Here is a 19,502-nt window from a genome sequence, read left to right as displayed (position 1 = left end):
GACATATATTATACAAGATGGGTCTATCCTCGGACACTGTGCAGACTGTGCAGTGAGGAATAGGAATCCATTAAATTCTTGATGTGCAACTGCGATTCGTTGGCAAGTGTACGTATGAATTTAGTGAGAACGGCTTATCCAGAACCAGGGAGCTACAGCTATCTTAAATACGTTAAGGTATACACAAAGGATCTATAAAATTATGGTATAAGGCAGGGGGGAAACACAAAAGATCCCGATGGGTCGACGTGCAACCACTTAACTGACCCCATACGCGAATAAAAGATAAAATAAGGTACAAAATCACGTAAATATTTTATGGATATTTATTCATACGTAACTATGTCTGAGTAGTTTATGCACCATCACGACGTATAAAATTTCATAATGAACAGTTAGCCATAACATTGAAGGCTACACTGTGGTGGACACAAGACATAAGCCTGCTTCCTACATCGACTTCCACTCAATAACTTAAACAATGCCGTGTCTAAGTTATCATTACATCATTCGTCTCAATTACAGAGCCTTGGCCATCTCGGGACTAAGTAATGACAAGCCACCGTAACGTGTGGTCGCCTCACTAGCTATTAATAAAAAAAATCACCAGCAGAACAGATTCCGTATTGTAATCATTGATTCCCAACGAGTTGTACACTAAACACGCACACGAGCGTTCCTTTGCTTAATTAAAAAAAAACATACTTTAATTATTTTTAAAAATGAACCTTCGAATTCACGTGTTTTTCGGCCAGTTGCTGTGGCTAATAGCGGTTTTGAATGGCAAGACCTTGCAAGGAGTCCCAGGATACGGAAGGAACCTCATTATAAAAACTTTACCAGCCATAGAGGATTACCAAAGCAACGTGTACGAAGTCTATATGGAACCTTATTTATATGTAAGTAAAAAATAATTTTAATCTTTAACTAAATAAAAAAAAAAATATATGCAAACGACTATAATCCCTGACGAGATAATCAAGGGCAGTTGTCGACTATAGCCGTTGTGATACATGTTCACCACAATATTCGACATGTCCAAATTTCGCCGAGCATATTAGAATCCAAAGTGCCCAAAGTGTAGGGTGTGTAAACCTACCGCCGTTTTTATTGTCGATGTAAAAGAAGAGCCAGAAAATTAAATTGACGCACAGTTTTTATTATCTGCGAGATTCGAATTCACCACTTTTAAGGTCCAAATAATATAGCACTGGGCATCGACGCTCATTTTATGTAGAATAATATCTACGTACCCTATTTTACTGAGTATATATAATTGTTACATAATAATTGTTACTTCATTTTCTCGCATTGTATAACTATGTTAAAGTAAATGCTGTAAATACCTATAATAGGCATGTGCATTAATATTGTATTGTATTCAATGTTTGTTATATATGTTATAATGCAATATGCTGTTGGTGTTCCTTTAAATAAATAAATAAATGAGTATAGTTTCTACGTCATCCCTTAATATACAACGTAATAAAAAAAATAAAAAATAAAAAACAAACAATAAAAACAATAAATGGAATATTATAAACTATCATCCATTTATTTATTTCAGAAAAAAAAGAGCTTTATTTTTACATAAACATATGCTAAGAACGTTTACTGTTTGTCCTATAACTTTGATTTCTATTCGCTTTTTGCCCGCTACTTAGAACGTGTGGATTTCAAAATAAAAAAACTGATCAACTAGTTCTAGATGGCGTATAAAAACATACCATACCATAATAATTCCCGTGAATACACCATAATTGATCTCAGTATTTAAACTTTATTGTACTCTTTAACACAGGGTTCTGCAAACATTTACAATGTCGCATGTTGAACGTATGAATGAATAATTAGGTAAAGAATATAGTACGAGTATGAAGGTACTTACGTAATTGTTTTTTTAATTTACTAACACAGGTCAAATACGCTCACAGCTTTGATTATAAAATAAGTGTCTTCATGCAAACGCTTTGCAAAAACAGATCGGTCTTTTTATTTATGTATGCGTGAATAGACACACCCAGAATATATAGTTATTACTCTATTGTAGGATATATATATATATATATATATATATATATATATATATATATATATATATATATATATATATATATATATATATATATATATATATATATATATATATATATATATATATTTTTTTTTTGTTTGTTCATTAAGAATAAACTCGGAAACCAAACCGATAATATAAAATTCTTTCACTAGCTACATTATCAATGAATGACATAAGCCAAGTATTATTTTCGAAAATTCTACCTCCCTATGCAATACCGGGCTAATAATACTAGTCTATACTAATATTATAAATACAAAAGATTTAATTGTTAATAATGTATAAACTCAAAAATCAATATCAGATCAATGACATAATATATTTATAAGTAATGAGGAGTCGGAGTCAGAATATCACTATTTCCGTTATGATGATCAAGGAAAGAAGGAGTTGTTAGTAATATTAGGTCGACTTCTACGTAATTCCTCCTGGTAACCACCGTAGTTAGGGGGGAAAGGGATTGTTAGTAATGGAGACTAAATTCCCATTGCTAGCAATATACCCAACCTTGTCGACCTCCTCGGGGTTCCCCCTGGAAACTATCATGGTTAATTCCTGATGAATTTATCATGATGAGCTAACTGGCCTGTTTTTATTCTCATCTATCGCCCTTCACTGGTGCTCCGCAAGCGTACCCCGTTAGCGCAGGCGGGGTTACCATACCATTTTCATCCACCAAAAAAAACCACCGCAGTTAATTCTTAGTGAATGTCGCCCTCACCTATCATCCCTCACTGATTGGTCAAAAAATTAAAAACATGAAATCATTAACGTCTTATATGAAAAAGTTTTTACCAGTAGCTCTAAACATTTTTTCCAAAGAAAAACAACTGAAAACTGTACAATATTTTGAGTCTCTTATAGTATCAACACCAATTAATATGTGATACAAATTATTTATTTAACACTTTATTGCATCAATTCTTGAAGGATATTCAATAAGTATAGAGTAGTAGAAAAAGCAGTCTTATTGCTAAGCAATCCATTCCAGACAGTCTTTTAATTATTTCTGATTTCATTCTGTATGTGTAAAAAATTTTCTTCTATTCCATATACCAAGAAACTAGTGAATTGTTCAATTATTGTCCAAGATTAAACGTCTAGTGAAACCTTAATAAATTAAAAATCACTTCCTGGATCAATTGACATTTTATTATTAATTCATTATTTGTATGTGACGTTGTTTATATGTAAAATTGTAGCATGTTTGTGATTTTGCAGTTGTACAGTATAAAAATCCTATAATATTCGACACAATGTAATATTGTTATAGAATAAATTGAATTGAATTGAATTGAATTGTTTGTAGAGAAACTTAGTACTTTAATAAATTAGACTTCTTGGATTGATATTTTGTTAGTACTTTATGAAATAAATTAACAAAGAAAGTTTACGCGAACCGAATTTTCAATAAAAGCCACCATATTTGTGTAAAATGGTGAAAAAACCGCAGCTTTTTGCCGAAGCAACGGCGGTTTGTTGAACTTGTGCACCGGCCGTGTCTGTTTCCAACAAAATATCAACTTTCGTGAACGGCCATTTACTTTTTGCAACCCATGTCTCGGTCTTTGAACTCTAGAAGAGATACTGTAGATGATTTTTATGGAATTCATTTGTAAAAATATAACATTATCAATCGTTTGATACTAACACCATCTAGGGGGCATTTTCATAAACATGGCCATCTAATTAACAAAGATTGTACAGAAGTTGTCTACACAGACCGTCTACCATGAAATCTTTTTTGGGACTTTCGGGGACGAACGAAACACAAAATTGATATTAAAATTACATAAAATATACCGTTTAAAAATATTAAAGTATAGTAGTCCTTTGGATTATTATGGTAGGATTTATTCACTAGATCGATTTCAGTACGAACAAAGACACGAAATTGAGGCCGAAAATTCGAAATTTCATATCATGATAGACCCGCAGTAGTGTACTTCCGTTCTACTCATGTTTCTGTCGCTAAGCAGTTGTACCTACGAGGCTATTTCTGTTTGAAGGGTGGGATATAGCAGTTAAATTCCAAGGTACAGAGGCATACAACTGTAGTCCTCAGGAATGACACTATATGAGTGTTTTTTAATAGATGTTAATGGAATGGTCGACCCCGTCGTGGTTATTCATAACCATAACGTGAATCATTCACGATGGGCTAACTGACTGTCCATCCTCACCTATCATTCTTGACTGGTGCCCCATTGCTAGCAATATACGCTTATGGGGTTACCTCCGTTATCATCCATTTAAAAAAAAAACCATCGTGAATAATTCTTGTTGAATTCGTCACGATGGGACTTTGTACAAAAGTCGATTGCTTGGGTACCTCTTCATCCTCACCGTGAAGCAGTTGTGTTTGCTTCACTGGTGCCCCGAATTTACGGGTACAGAGGAATAACCGAGTCCTCAGGAATGGCAACGCGGGTGGGCGAAACATTACCATTATCATCCATTTAAAAAAAACCACATCAGTGAGGGTCATGATTGTTGAGATTCTAAGTTCTATAAAAAAAAAAAAAAAAAAAAAAAAAAAAAAAAAAAAAAAAAAAAAAAAAAAAAAAAAGGTCAGTGATCCCATCGTGACGAATTTCACAAGAATTAACCAAGATAGTTTCCAAGGGCAACAGTGTTGAGACCAACCTGATAGGATATATTGCTGGCAGTGGAACTTTTAAACCCCATTACTAATCCTTTCCCATAATGAGGATAGATGCTATGGCGTCACGTGAGGTCCATGATAGTGTGCCATTTTCACAGATGGGTTTGATTTATTCTATGTCGTATTTAAAAAAAGTTTGTTCTCTGAATATTTGGTGTAATCTGTAATATTGTTACGTTTCAGGACCTGAGCCGACCGGTTTATCCTCTGTCGGGTAATCGTGCTGAAAAACAAATCGATTTGGCCATTGTAAGTACATGCTTCATTTTTAATTATCCTTATTGCTCTAAACGTTTTTTTTTTTTTTGTTAGAGGTGTATTTGTTCAAACAGTTCATCATAACTGAGGTTTTCCTAAGAGTCTACAGCATGGGGTTCTTCAAAAGGGGGGTAAAGAGGTTTCTTCAGGGTCGGCAATGCGCACGTAATGCCTCTGGTATTGCAGGTGTTCATAGGCTACGATAACCACTTACCATCAATAGGTCGTATACTTACTTGCCACCTTAGTAGTATAAAAAAAAAACCTTCAAGAAAAGAGCATATTCCTTTTTAAAAGACCGACAGCACATCCGCAATGCCTTTGGTGTTGTGAATGATCATGGGCGGCGGTAGTCACTTAGCATCATGTGAGCCGCATGCTCGTTCGCCCCCTGGGTTGTAAAAAAATTATAATCTTTTTTATGCAACTTAGACTGGCAAACAAGCTGACGGCCCACCTGATGGAAAGTAGTAATCATCGCCTGTAGACATAAACAGTAGCAAGCAGTAGCAACAGTAGTGGAAAAAACATACTATACTGTGTCGCCCACGATACCCCTCATGTATTGCCATTCCTGGGGACTAAGGTGTTATGCATCTATATCCTGTAAATTCAATATCATATCCCACTCTTTAAACTAAAACACAGCCATGTAAACACAACTGCTGCACGGCAGAAACACGAATTAGGCAGAGGTACCCAAACAAACGACTTTTGTACAAAATCTCTCTCTGGTGTACAATTTATAAAGTACCTTCAAGTAATTATTAGATTCGGAACCCTAAATATATTCATAAAATCTTAAAAATTAATTAAACATTTTTTTTTATCATTTTAAATTAATTGCCCAGGGTCAGAGGTTACTGTTTTATAATCACCTGTAACTTGCAATATTAAAAAAAAAGTAACTATAAACAAACCGATAGAGTTCGCAGTTCAATCATATCTTCACTAAACTTGTGACCCTGAAGATAGGCGTTACCATAGATTATATGCGTATCTTACCGTAAAATTAAATATATCCGCGCAGTATCATAGATAAAGCATGCTTGAGCGTCACGACTAAATAAATAGGCTTCCTCTAGAATTAATAGCTGTTAATCTAAGCCAGGGTTGGTCTATGACATCACATCAATGAATGTACTTGTCATGTGGTGTGAGAAATCATCGAATCGTGATGTGTATAAGTGAGCTTGCTTCGAATAAGGAAGACAATATAGCAGTATAATTTGTCTCTGTATACAGCACGTATATTTTGTTTAAAAAAAAACAATTTCAATTGTAAACACAAATATACACAGGCATAAACGACTAAATATTTTATAGACATATTACATTGACAATATCTTAATTATTGTCAATGTTATAATTATTGTTTAGATTTTAAAAAATTCACATCTTATCTTAAGGAGAGGAGATAGCAAACTAACCCCCGGCAGAAGCACAGTCGGCCGGGGTTCAGGGCCCCAGGGAGAGAAACCGGCGTACAATGCGGGCAGAATCTAAGAGCACCGTTTTCTGCATCTTTTCCCTAAAGTGAGCCGCCTCGGAATTCCAACCGTCTGAGATGTTGTTCCAGACTGGTTGGGATAAGACCGTTCACTGACAAAACGATTGGAATGATTTCGGTGGACGTCACCCCCCACATTTTGGTCACCTCGTGAGCCAGGTCGAGATATTTTCTCTTTTTCTCAGTTTCGGCTTTCACGAGGTTCTCGTCATGCGGTATGGTGACATTAATATTTAACTGACATAATTATCTCAGCCGTTAATTGTTTGCTGCTTAACATAGACCTCCTCTTGGGAAGTTTTGCCAGTAGATGCCACGCTTGGCAGGCGGATTGGCAACCGCACTTTTAAGTTTTGTCGACTGTAAATAGAACTGTCCAGTTATGGAACAAACTCCCTTCCCACATACAAGAAAGTCCCTCTATTACCTCTTTCAAGAAGAGGTTGAAATCACATTTTCTTTCCCTTGAGTCATATTTTTTTTTATGTATTTTTCTAATTGAACTCTCAAATCTTAAAATCATTAAACGAAATTTCTAATGTAAGTAGTATATTAATTTATTTTAACATATATTATATAAGTAGGTAGGTATTGTATATATTTATAGTGTATATATTTATGTAATATTTTATTATATATTTTAATATTTTATTTAACTGTATATTTGTTTATGTATTAATAGTTGTAGCACTTCAGCTGCCCGCTAACGAAATGCTTTCTTACTGTACTGGGTTGACTGGAAGAGATCTCTGTCAGAGATAAGTCCACTGTAACTTACAAGTGCAATAAAGAATATATACGAGTATATTAGTAATATAATCGCATAACATAGCTATGTTATAAGTTAAATAATATGTTATGTACGTCTAATTTTTACTTGTAGAAAATAAAAATTAAGACGAATTAAGCACCTGCTTCTTTCGGAAGATACTGGAAAAAAATATTAAGTTCGTTATTTAAAAATTTTTATTTAAAATGTTTACACCATAATTTAATTTGTCTAGCGAAACAATCACAGTAAACACCGTGCCATCGTTTGTCATCAATGCCATATGCCAACAATTTACCAAGCTCGCGTGTTTGTAAAGGTTTGTAATTACGCGAATGGTTAAGATGCCAAGGACCAGTGATAACTGGTGTCATGTCAATTAAAGATTGACATATGGCCAGGTACAAGCTACGAACAAGGAATTACATAGAAGGAATGATAAAATAAAAACTGTGAATCATATGGTTGTCTCCTTTCTTCTTATGCAAATATGTATAATTAGTAAAAAGAGGACTAAAGATACACCATCAGTTGCTATTTTTCTCAATTCATAGTAGGTTAGTGTATAGAAAATGTTTGATTTTTTTTTATACAACTTAGAATGGCAAACAAGCTGACGGCCCACCTGATGGAAAGTGGTAACCGTCGCCTATAGACATGAGCAGTACCATGGACATAACACAGTATACTGTTTCGCCAATGATACCCCCCATGCGTCACCGTTCCTGAGGACTCAGGTGTTATTCCTCTGTACCCAGTAAATTCACGCCACTGATATGTCAATTATTTGTCAATAACAAATTTTACATTACTAGATTATATATTCGACACAGTTCATACAGAAAGTATGCAAGCAGGTTGTATCTGAATTTGGTAGGATTATACGGCCGTATAACATTTTCTATACACTAGCCTGCTATGAATTGACAATTTTATCACTCCTTCTATGTAATTCCTTGTTCTTAAGGTATAAGATTATCTAATCTGTCATTCAAAATTTCTTTACATTTAAACGGTATCGTATACCGGTTTGGCAGAGAATTTTGAACACTAATTTAGCTGTTCGGCTTTTTTATGACCTAGGCCTGGCCGCAGAGATTTTATCTTTTCTATGAAATTAAAAAAAAATACTAACTTCAGTTATGAGATGTCTAGATTAATACGAATGGACATACTCATGAATATTAATGTATTGGGAGGTGATTGAACCCGCAAATATCGTAATTCTTTTTAATACGACATCGTCATCAATACGACAAGTAATTATGCAATACCACAGATAATATAATACTATACTAGTAGCAATACTAATATTACTTACAAATATACAAGTATTTTTTTTTTTATTTATTAAACTTTAAAACACCTAAAAAGTGTAAATGGCGGACGTCATATGGTGTTATCTACCAGTCAACCGTTGACAGGAATTGTATATTATAAATTATGGTAAAATATTATATTATTTGCCATGTTGTCCCGACTTGGAATGGGCTATCCCTTCTTTTCCCTTGGGTGTCGTAAGAGGCGACTAAGATAACTTAATCGTCGAGGGATAGGCAGTAGCCTCCCTCTGGGGTGGAAGGGAGATTAGTCCCCATTGCTATAAATATACCCTATCAGGTTGACCTCCACGCGGTTCCTCCTGGAAAACTATCGTGACTAATTTATCGTTGAATTCGTCACGATGGGCTAACTGACCTTTCACTGGTACCCCGTCAGTGTATACAGATAACGCAGATGGGGTTACTATTTCATTTTCACTTTTTTTATACAACTTATAATGGCAAACAAGCTGAGCTAATGGAAAGTGGTAACCATCGCCTATAGACATGATCAGTACCATGGACATAACAGAGTATACTGTTTCGCCCCTGATACCCCCATGCGGTTTCATTCCTGAGGACACAGATGTTATTCCTCTGTACCCTGTAAATTCACGCTATATCCCACCCTTCAAACCGAAACACAGCCATGCAAACACAACTGCTTCACGGTTGAAACACGAATGGGACAGAGGTAACCAAGCAATCGACTTTTGTACAAAGTCACCCTCTGGCAATATAATAAACTTAAAATCTTATGAGTAATTTAATTTGGTACACCATCTAGAAGTATCTATTTTTTTTTTGAAGAAAGAATTTTGACGTATATGTTTTTAAACCAAAACACGTTTTTTCATTGTTGTAAGTTAATAGCTCTTATTATATAAAAGCAATACAACAATAAATTAAGTTAATATAAAATTCCTTAAATACTAATACTAATTATAAGTAATCCCCCAACGCACCACACCGAGTCAGCGTACCCAAGATACTGGCAGCATTACCTCATTGGATTGCCAAACTTATCTTTTGGGCAAGGTAGCTACCAGCTCTTGGGTCACCAGTAACCTCGATGAGGCGCGCTGCGATCGTCCGATAAAAATTCTTTGCATCTGGGCCCCACGGGCCCATCGTCTCTACAGCAAATGGCAGAAAACTCTTTATTGCTTCCGCTGTTACTGCCGCAGCACCCGAACAAGTATCTATTTTATTAGTTTAAAATCTATACATAGGAAGTGCGGGCAATAACTAGTCATTATTATAAAATGATTGCTAATTATAGGTAGTTTAACGAATAAATAGCTTAAATAACTGTCAAATGACTAATACCAATTAGCACGTACGTACTTACATACACGAACATTGATGGTAAACGACCATGCCGTTATTTTTTAGTATGTATTTTTTACCACTAACTCCGTTTATATCGTTCATACATTACTTCCTTAAGTTATAAAATGATAGGTTTCGATAAGAGCCGCAAACAGGTTTCATTTTTTTTTTATTTAAGAGGCTTTTTACACTATCCTACTTATATAATATATGTTAAATAAAAATTGAGTACTGTTCGTAGGTAAGCGTGAAATATGTAGTAACATACCTAAATCAAATCATAAACTAGAGGGGGGAAAGGGATTGTTAGCAATGGAGTTTGATAGCCACATTGCTAGCAATATGCCTTATTAGGTCGACCTCCACGTGGTTCCCCCTGGAAACCATCGTGAACAATTCTTGTTGAATTCGTCACGATGAGCTAACTGACCTACTTCATCCTCACCTATCATCCTTCACTGGAGCCCCGCCGGTGTATACCGATAGCGCGGGTGGGGTTACCATTCCATTATCATCCGTTAAAAAAAAATCATAAACTAGAGAACGGCTTGAGCGTTTTATGTTTTTTTTTTTTTATATAATTGGATTGTTCGGTTTGTTTTTAGAAAAAGTAAAAGTTTATTAACAATTTTATATGTATCGACACACTATACTCTGTTATGTTTGTGGTGCTATTCATGTCTATAGGCGACGGTTACCACTTTCCATCAGGTAGGCCGACATTCTAATAAAAATGATATTAAATATCATAAAAAAATATATTAAAAATGCATTAATATAACCTCGTAAATTGATCTAATATTATATATATTCGGCTTCTGATACTGATCCGTTTATAATTAAAAAAAACTAGTCATATTTGAGAATAAATATAAAGGTTTGATGTAAAAAAAAAAAAAAAAACTGGGCCCCAAAACCAAACCCCAGAGTCATTCTGGGGTTCTACCATGAAATTAAATTCCAAATTTTCAGGCTCAATTTCGAGTTTATGTTTGTATCAAAATCGGCCCAGTAAATGAAGTTTAACATTTCGTTCGTCATAAATCCTACCATCGTAGTCCAAAGGAATTATATTTTAACATTTTTAATAATTTTAAACGGTATATAATAAGTAATTTTAAAATCAAATTTCTGTTTTGTTCGGCTCCGAAATTTCGGAAAATATTTCATGGTAGATCCTCTGACCATATAAAAAATAACGGCTTCAACTGTGGCTGTTAATTGCTTTTTTATTCCCAAAATGTTTTAATGTCTGTTAAGGCGATAAAGAGAACGTTGCTATCAACATTTCGACTTCTTGAACTGTCTGTGTCGAAGATACTACTAAATACTTAATAATTTATTTTTATACAAGTTAAAATGGCAAACAAGCTGACGGCCCACCTGATGGAAAGTGGTAACCGACGTCTATATACATGAGCAGTACCATGGACATAACAGAGTATACTGTTTCGCCCATGATACCCCCCATGCGTTGCCATTCCTGAAGAGTCAGGTGTTATTCCTCTGTACCTTGTAAATTGATATAATAAAATAGTAGATAAAAATATATTTTTCTGATTATTTGAATAGATGAATAACCATGGTAATATAGTCTATCTATCCTATTTAAGAGCTACGCTCTTGTCGGTGGAGCTCTTGCCACTCACTACGATTTACAGCGAGTCTCTTCACCTCTTGATACGACACGACACCAACTCCTTCCTTCTATTATAATGTTCATAAGTTCGTCGTGTCGTATCAAGAGTACCAACATTTTTCCCCGGTAATATAGTAACCTGAAATAAATAAAAACTCCATTTTTCTTTTTCCTATTCAAGCTATTCTAACTAGCTGCCAATACAAACATTCATATTGTGTCATAATCTTCATTGACGCATATCTCCGAAACCGCTCAACCAGTTTTTAATGGAATTTTGGAAATGTATATTTTTTGTTTCAATTTGAAAGACAACTTTTAAGATAAGAAAAATAGATCCGATAGATGGCGCTAGTATAAGTAACTTATAAACTTATTATTGATTTTATTCCACAGGCTCCAAGATCAGCACCAGGCCTTCAAGCCATTGTCCACCTCCAAGCTGATGAGGGATCAGGCGTGACCGGGGAGTTGGTGTTCACCCAAATTGTGCCAAATGGTCCTGTGACCATCGAAGGCAATGTCACTGGCCTAGATGCTGGACTTCATGGTATACACGTCCACCAAGTAGGAGCTGTGAAGGAAAACTGTAAGGATATCGGGCCCCACTTCATTGCTTATTACGTAAGTTAGAAAAATTACGCGAAAATAAGGTTTTTGCAACAGCCGCATTAATAGTGCTAAGTAACGTACAATCAAACTAATTTTCTGTGTTGCTATTGTAAAAATATAAGAGGAGAGAACAAGAACAGTGGGTCGCCACTTTATTTGATATTTCCAATTCATTAAAAAAATATGAACATATTACACATACACAAATATTCACCAGAGCGAGACTTTGTACAAAAGTCGATTGCATGGGTACCCGTGTCCCATTCGTGTTTCTACCGTGAAGCAGTTGTGTTTGCATGGCTGTGTTTCGGTTTGAAGAGTGGGATATGGCGTGAATTTACTGGGTACAGAGGAATAACACCTGAGTCCTCAAGAATGGCAATGCATGGGGAGTATCATAGGCGAAACAGTTTACTCTGTTATGTCCATGGTACTGCTCATGTCTATAGGCGACGGTTACCACTTTCCATCAGGTGGGCCGTCAGCTTGTTTGCCATTCTAAGTTGTATAAAAAAAATATACACAAATATACACAAAAAAGTTTAGATAAATATATTTTCTAAATTACTCTAACCGAGAATCAAACGAGAGACCTCATTTACGAATAGCAACATCATGTCTACCTGTGTTGCACAGAGATTGTCAATCTCCTATTATTTCTTTACTATACCATACCAAAATAGCCGTTAAGTATCCACTACTAAATATAGGCCTCATTCTATTGAAGGATTTTGCCAAGAGTTACCACGTTTAGCAAGCGGGTTAGCAACAGCAGTTGAGCGTTGGAGGTTCTAGCTTCTTGTAACACCCACTAGAAAAAAAGGGGTGATCTATTCTGTCGGGACCACATGGCCATTATTATTGATTAAAATACTTTTAATACAGCTATATTATTACACCTATATTATTGTTAATTGTATATTTTCAAGTCTAATACATATTTATTGAAGCCTAAAAAATTCGCTGTAATAACTAAGTTGTCTATTATAAAATAGATTCCTAAACTATTTTAGACAAGAAACCCCGTTTCCAAAAGGAACTGATACCTCAGACTCTGATTTTTTTTTTTAATTGTTATGGGGATATTTTTTTTAAATCCTATCTCTAGTTCTTTTTTCTATTGATACAAAATACGTACTAATTTAAAAACTTTGCAATTGGTGAAGTGATTCAAAATTTAACAAATTAAATAGTTATAAAATTCCCCAAAAATCAAGTATTATATGAATTATTAATACAAATTATAATTATAAATAAAAAAGTTAATCACTGTTCAACCATCATTAATTAATTAATCAGCATTAAATTAATAAATTACAAACAATGCAGGGACGTCACGGCGGACCGCGCGACCACATCCGCCATGTTGGCGACCTTGGTAACATCAAAGCTGAGGAGGGCGCCACCGTCAACGTGAAAATTGTTGATCACCTTATATCTTTGGCGGGACCGCGCTCTGTTGTTGGCAGGTCTCTGGCAATATCAAAAGGCGAGGATGATTATGGCCGTGCAAGTACAGAGGATAGCGCCCTGACAGGCACTTCGGGCCCGGCTGTTGCTTGCGGCGTGATTGGATATTTAAATTAATTTTTTTGTATTACACGTCCATTTTAATACAGTTATCATTTTATACTAATAAAACATATTTTTTAATATTGTTTTGTTGTTAATCATTTGTATTACCAATTGTAAAACACACGAGGTGTATTCAGAAAATAAAGAGAATTTTTAAATTTCACGAGTTAGCCAAGTCTGATTGTATTTTTTTTATTATGTTGGTATAAATGCCATTGTGTGAGAGATACCTACCGTGGGCGTGTGTATTCTAAGAATCCATGTGTGTGCTGTTACTGGAACTGTTATCTATCAATGCACGAGATGAATTCATGCAAAAACACGTCGAAAGTGTGGTTTTGGGTTTAGAAGGGTTAGGACGTTACCTTTATTTGATGATAAATCACAAGAATTATATCAGTTGTCTATAAAGTTGTACAATTTTGGAGCACTCAACTACATATACAAACAAATTTAATTTCTCAATAGATTTATTGCATAATGTATAAAAGTTTATAAAAAAACAAATACAGAATGCTTACTTATAATTATGACGATCTTTACTTAAAAATAAATAGCGAATTTTTAATGAGTAGAACATAATCATCGACAAGTAAAGTGAATTTGTATCTTTGTTGTTCAGATATTAAGATCGTAAATTAGTTGTCGGTAATTTCACATTTGCTTTGTCGAACAATTATGCGGCGAACTTAGATCTATTTATTGGAGGCCGATTGAGGCGATAAGGCTCTCCACTTTGGCGATGTAGGCCTTCTGTGCGTCCTCCTTTGATGTGCCCTTCTTCGAGGTCCACGCCTCGAACTTCGCTTTGCCCTTGAGATCTAACATTCCGGGTTTGTCTAGAAAATGAAAAAAAAAAAACTATGAAATTAAGGCATTTAAATTATAGCAAAACTAGAGTAAGCATCATGCCTTGCTCTAATTTATCCGTCATATTTAAATATCGAATCATCACTCTGTAAGCACGGCTTAACCAATTACTATGTAATTTAATATATAGGATAGGTATGTACTGGATGGAAAAGGTTAGAATAGGTTAAGTTTTATACTGGTCAGTGAACATATCCGGGTCATTCAAATGAAGTCACGGATAAAAGATAGAAATACATATATACTAAAATTCGTTACGATTGGTTAAATTGTTAGAGGGTCAAAAAATAACAAACAAACCATTGTTAAATACTTGGACTGAAAAAAAAGATATCAAAAACAGCGGAAGTTTTGATTTTTTTAAACACAAACTTGGCGCTGTCAAATTAGTACATATCTACCTATGAGAGACTCGACATTTTTTTTTCACTTCGAACCTATTTCCGTTTATAAAAATATTTAGTATTAATATTAACATCATATCAACCTTTGATAGTCCACTGTTGAACATAAGCCTTCTCCATAACTGGAGATTTGGCAGAAGTTGCCCTAAACTTATTGTAGTTTTGAAACCATTTAAGTTTAAAAGAAATTAATTAATTTTATTGGTGATAATACTTTTTTTTTATACAACTTAGAATGGCAAACAAGCTGACGGCCCACCTGAAGGAAAGTGGTAACCGCCGCCTATAGACATGAACAGTACCATGGACATAACAGAGTATACTGTTTCGCCCATGATACCCCCCATGCGTTGCCATTCCTGAGGACTCAGGTGTTATTCCTCTGTACCCAGTAAATTCACACCATATATTACTATATATTCACACAATATTAATAGTTAATACGAGTGATAATACTCTCGTAAAAGGATGCCAATAATTCCAAATTCATCCTTATGTACACACACATATACACCTACTAGAACTTATATACTATCTACACATTAATATCAGTAAATAAACGTACGCTATCCCTATCACAGATAACCAATTTGTAATGGAATGTTTTCAATAAACTAAATAATTATCTATGTACTCACATATACGGTAATCATTCAGTTTGACAGTGATTGATTGCAAATTGGACGTTATCTTTGTCGATATAAGGATTAAAAAATAATAATGATAAGCGATTTCTTATTTAAAGTACACTAAAAATATCCAACTAATATTATATTAATTGTGAAAGTTCGTAAAGATGTTTAGATACTTAAATATTTATTACTCTATCAACTTTAAATGGCTAATCGAATTTGTATGAAATTCGACACACAAATAAAACACGTTCTTAAATCCTCCACACATAACTGAGTTTCCCATAATCGTTACAATCTATTAACATCCCAATCGTGGGTACGATTCCATGAGAAGCTTAATATAAAGTTTACCTTCGAGTTTCCCTTCTGTTGCTTTAGTATATTGATACCTTCCTTTTGAAGGTAACAAAGTACAATAATATCTTACTAATATAATAAAATTGTAACTAGACAATGTTGGGGGAAAGGGATTATTAATAATGCGGACTATCAATCCCATTGCTGTCAATATACCCTGTCAGGTTGACATCCATATGGTCCCCACTTGGAAACCATCGTGCTGAATTCCAAGTGTACTATTCATAACGATGGGCTAACTGACCAGGCAGGTCATTCTCACCTATCGTCCCTTACTGGTACCCCGCCAGTGTATACCATTAGCGCAAGCGGGGTTCCATTCCATTATTATGCGTTAAAAATAACTAGACGATGTTTATTCCAACATCACGCAGAAAGTACTGCACAAAATAAATATGATTTTCCCTGATATGTTCCTGAAGGTCTAAATAAAAATCTATCAGCCTATTTAACTGATTTTCTTATGACATCCACGGATACGAAGTAACAGGCTAGTAATTTATTAATTAATAATTTGCTTTGCATAACCAATCTACTTTAGCAGGCCTCTTACGTTAAAGACTTAACATTAACGGACTGGTACATTTTATTTGGTGGGTTAAGAAAATAGGGTAGCGAAGAAAATCCTACTATAATTCATATACAATAGGGTTTATAACCCCTCTGGAAATTTATATAAATGGTGGAGCAGTATAAAAAAATAAACAAAAATTTATCTCTTGGATATATGAGTAGATATAGGTAGATACTGGTAACATAACAACTTACTGCTTGGATCGGCATCTCCCACTGTGGCCTGTTTGTACAGGGCGTACAACTCCAGGAGATCCTTATCGCTGGGGAGGGACTTCAGCTTCTTGACGTTAGTGGCGGCTTGGTCGAATTGCTGGAAATCGAAGAAACTCTGCTTTAATTTCTTTCTTTTGGGATCACCGGGAAATTATTTATTTAAATTAAGAATGCTTTTCCACGGCGATTGTTTACAGGCATGTGGTCAGACTGGTTGTAAACAGTTACCGTACCCTGTGGACTATAAGTCACGTGCACGTTTCTGACCTTTCTGCTAAACCTAGATGAATCCTAGCTACTGCCATGGTGGCATATACAGAGCTGGGCATAATACATACTTAGCTTTTATTTAAATACAAATTACAAAATACTATAGCGTGTGTATTTAAAATGTGAAATTTAAAATTTACAATGTAAAATTTTAAATCATATATTTCAAATATAAAATATAGCACTTTGCGTGTTCTACTGTTTGTACAATGGATTGTGTTAGAGGAATTGTTTAATATGATACCCACGGCCACTTTCTACCTTCGTACGGCTCGCCATCGACAAGGAGTTCACATTCATACCTTACAGCCTAAATAGTCGCGTACAACGCGCCTGTTTCATTACTCCATAGAAAATGAACACTTTAGGTTGTGGAATGAACTGTAAAGCTCTCTGTCGAGATTATCCCATCTTGTCGAGAGACTACAGCATGGAATGCGATTCTTCAAAATGGTCTGTCGATAAAACAGTTGACGTTTCTCACGACGGATCGGCAACGCAAAATACTATAGTGCGTTAAAATTTACCATGGTATTATATTTCAGGCGTTCATAGGCTACGGCTCGCCATATATCATCAAATAGGCTGTATGCTTGTTTACCACCTCAATGGTATAAAAAAAGGATACGATATTTTAATTTTATTTTTTAATTTTTTCTTTTGATTTTAAATTTTTATTTAAAATTTAAAATAAAAAGAAGAATATGATATTTTGCTTCCTAAGTCTATCGAGCATAATTTTCTGCATAACGCATCCAATAATAAGATCCCTAAATGAAGGCTACATGTATTTATGTTAAAATATATTTTGAACAATATACCTACAACAAAATATCTCAGCATCAAGTATTTGAAATATGAATTACTGCTTATATTTTTAGGAAGTAATTGTAATACCAAATATGTATTTGTTGCAATTACGTATTTTAATTAACTACAAATAATTCGAATACTACCCAGCCCTGGGCGTATGGCAGTGAAATTACATGGTTCCGTACCACATTTTACCTTAGATATATTACTTTAGTCTGCAAAAAAGGCAAATGGCAACGCATGAGTGATACCATGGGCCTCACAACATCTTTATTACTTACAGAATATTCATATTTCATTGTTATATTCATAGACACACTATTATTCATAAGTAAAATGTTAAAATAAATTTAATATAACAAATTATAACTTACTGCCTGGACAGACATGTTGTGTAATTCGGACTAAGATACCTGAAAAAAAAATATATTAATAATTACAACCTACGCAATATAATCATATACAAGATATGTTCCGTGTAAGAACATATAAGAACCAAAGTGACCGATATAACCCCAAAGAATATCCTGATGAATTCATCATGATGGGCTAACTGGCCTGTTTTCATTCTCATCTATCACCCTTCACTGGTGCTCCGCCAGCGTATCCCGTTAGCGCAAGCGGGGTTACCATACCATTTTCACCCATAAAAAAACCCCAAAGAATAAAGAAGCTAGTGTCAACCGGACGGCTTTATAATTCGAAGAACCGACGACAGATAGTTAATAAACTTCCAGAATGGCAACCCCATACAAGCATAATGCAAGACAATCTGCACTAGATGGATCAACGTCCTCAAATATGTGTATGGACATGAGTCTAGACTGTTCCTCATAATAATCTACAGGTAAGGTCTACATAATTTTATTAATAAATTGTTGAACATAGTTCACAATGGACAATTAAAAACAGAAATTATGATAATGATTGATAAACTGACACTTACTTTAGACTAGAAAAATGGTCACAAGCGCACTACACGAGTACTTGGAAGGTAATAACATAAATCGAAACTTTACTAACGTAGTTATAATGATTGGAAACGATTAATCAAATGTTAATTATCTCCTAATTGTCCACTTACACTGATTAGATTCTATCAAAGTAGTAATTATTGGTAACTAAGTACGTAAAATAACAAGTGGACGTGACAGTCCCAAAATACTTCTATATATCTTATCAGCTCATTCATCCTCAACTGGACACAGGGTTCCTTATTATTGTGCTCTGTGTTGTTTCACAATTGGCCGATATCTCTTTGATCCTGGCTTGGTCGCTCTACTTATCACAGTTCTGTGTTAATCTCCACTTCCTCGAAGTACATTTTATGCCATCCGAATATTGTATCAATAATCTGCCAACTGTTCTCTGGCCCTTAATTCCCATTATCCTTTCACAAGGCCTGTCGTCTTCTTTCCTAGTAAAGTCTCGCCTTCCACTTTCTAGTTCAATAAACAATGTATTTAACTTCGACCTTCGCTCTACGTCAAATCTCGATATTTAATATTCGGTCAACTAACGAGACGCCTAACTAGCAAAACCTGAGTGATATATTTTCAAAGGTTTCTGATCGCCATTATTATATATCATCTTGTATTTAAATGA

General features: G+C 34.7%; 2 protein-coding genes across 2 annotated transcripts; one reads left to right on the top strand and one right to left on the bottom strand.

The window, feature by feature from the left end:
- The first annotated feature begins 531 nt into the window (after positions 1 to 531).
- On the top strand, positions 532 to 13,842 carry LOC113513789 (superoxide dismutase [Cu-Zn]-like). The gene is made up of 4 exons (XM_052898192.1): positions 532 to 899; positions 4,926 to 4,991; positions 11,969 to 12,196; positions 13,514 to 13,842. Exons 1-4 carry the CDS (start codon positions 723 to 725, stop codon positions 13,769 to 13,771), a joined length of 729 nt encoding a protein of 242 aa, XP_052754152.1. The 5' UTR covers positions 532 to 722; the 3' UTR covers positions 13,772 to 13,842.
- Positions 13,843 to 14,211: 369 nt separating this feature from the next.
- On the bottom strand, positions 14,212 to 18,963 carry LOC113513791 (acyl-CoA-binding protein homolog). Its single transcript, XM_026897773.2, has 4 exons — positions 18,844 to 18,963; positions 18,272 to 18,310; positions 16,794 to 16,911; positions 14,212 to 14,598 (listed from the first exon to the last, which is right to left on the bottom strand). Exons 2-4 carry the CDS (start codon positions 18,284 to 18,286, stop codon positions 14,459 to 14,461), a joined length of 273 nt encoding a protein of 90 aa, XP_026753574.1. The 5' UTR covers positions 18,287 to 18,310; positions 18,844 to 18,963; the 3' UTR covers positions 14,212 to 14,458.
- Positions 18,964 to 19,502: the final 539 nt, after the last annotated feature.

Source organism: Galleria mellonella, unplaced genomic scaffold (genome assembly GCF_026898425.1).
Source record: "Galleria mellonella isolate WM207_F2 unplaced genomic scaffold, CSIRO_AGI_GalMel_v1 utg103, whole genome shotgun sequence".
Taxonomy (NCBI): Eukaryota; Metazoa; Arthropoda; class Insecta; order Lepidoptera; family Pyralidae; genus Galleria; species Galleria mellonella.
The sequence above is the reverse complement of the archived record's forward strand: the minus strand, read 5'-3'. Positions and strand labels throughout refer to the sequence as shown.

Excerpts from the sequence above, each read along its gene's own strand:
- LOC113513791 (XM_026897773.2), bottom strand. Across the intron at positions 14,599-16,793 it reads GGGAGATGCCGATCCAAGCA|ACAAACCCGGAATGTTAGAT; the intron begins GTAAGTTGTTAT and ends TTCATTTTCTAG.
- LOC113513789 (XM_052898192.1), top strand. The coding sequence starts at position 723 with ATGAACCTTCGAATTCACGTGTTTTTCGGCCAGTTGCTGTGGCTAATA. Across the intron at positions 900-4,925 it reads ATATGGAACCTTATTTATAT|GACCTGAGCCGACCGGTTTA; the intron begins GTAAGTAAAAAA and ends GTTACGTTTCAG. Across the intron at positions 4,992-11,968 it reads AACAAATCGATTTGGCCATT|GCTCCAAGATCAGCACCAGG; the intron begins GTAAGTACATGC and ends TTTATTCCACAG.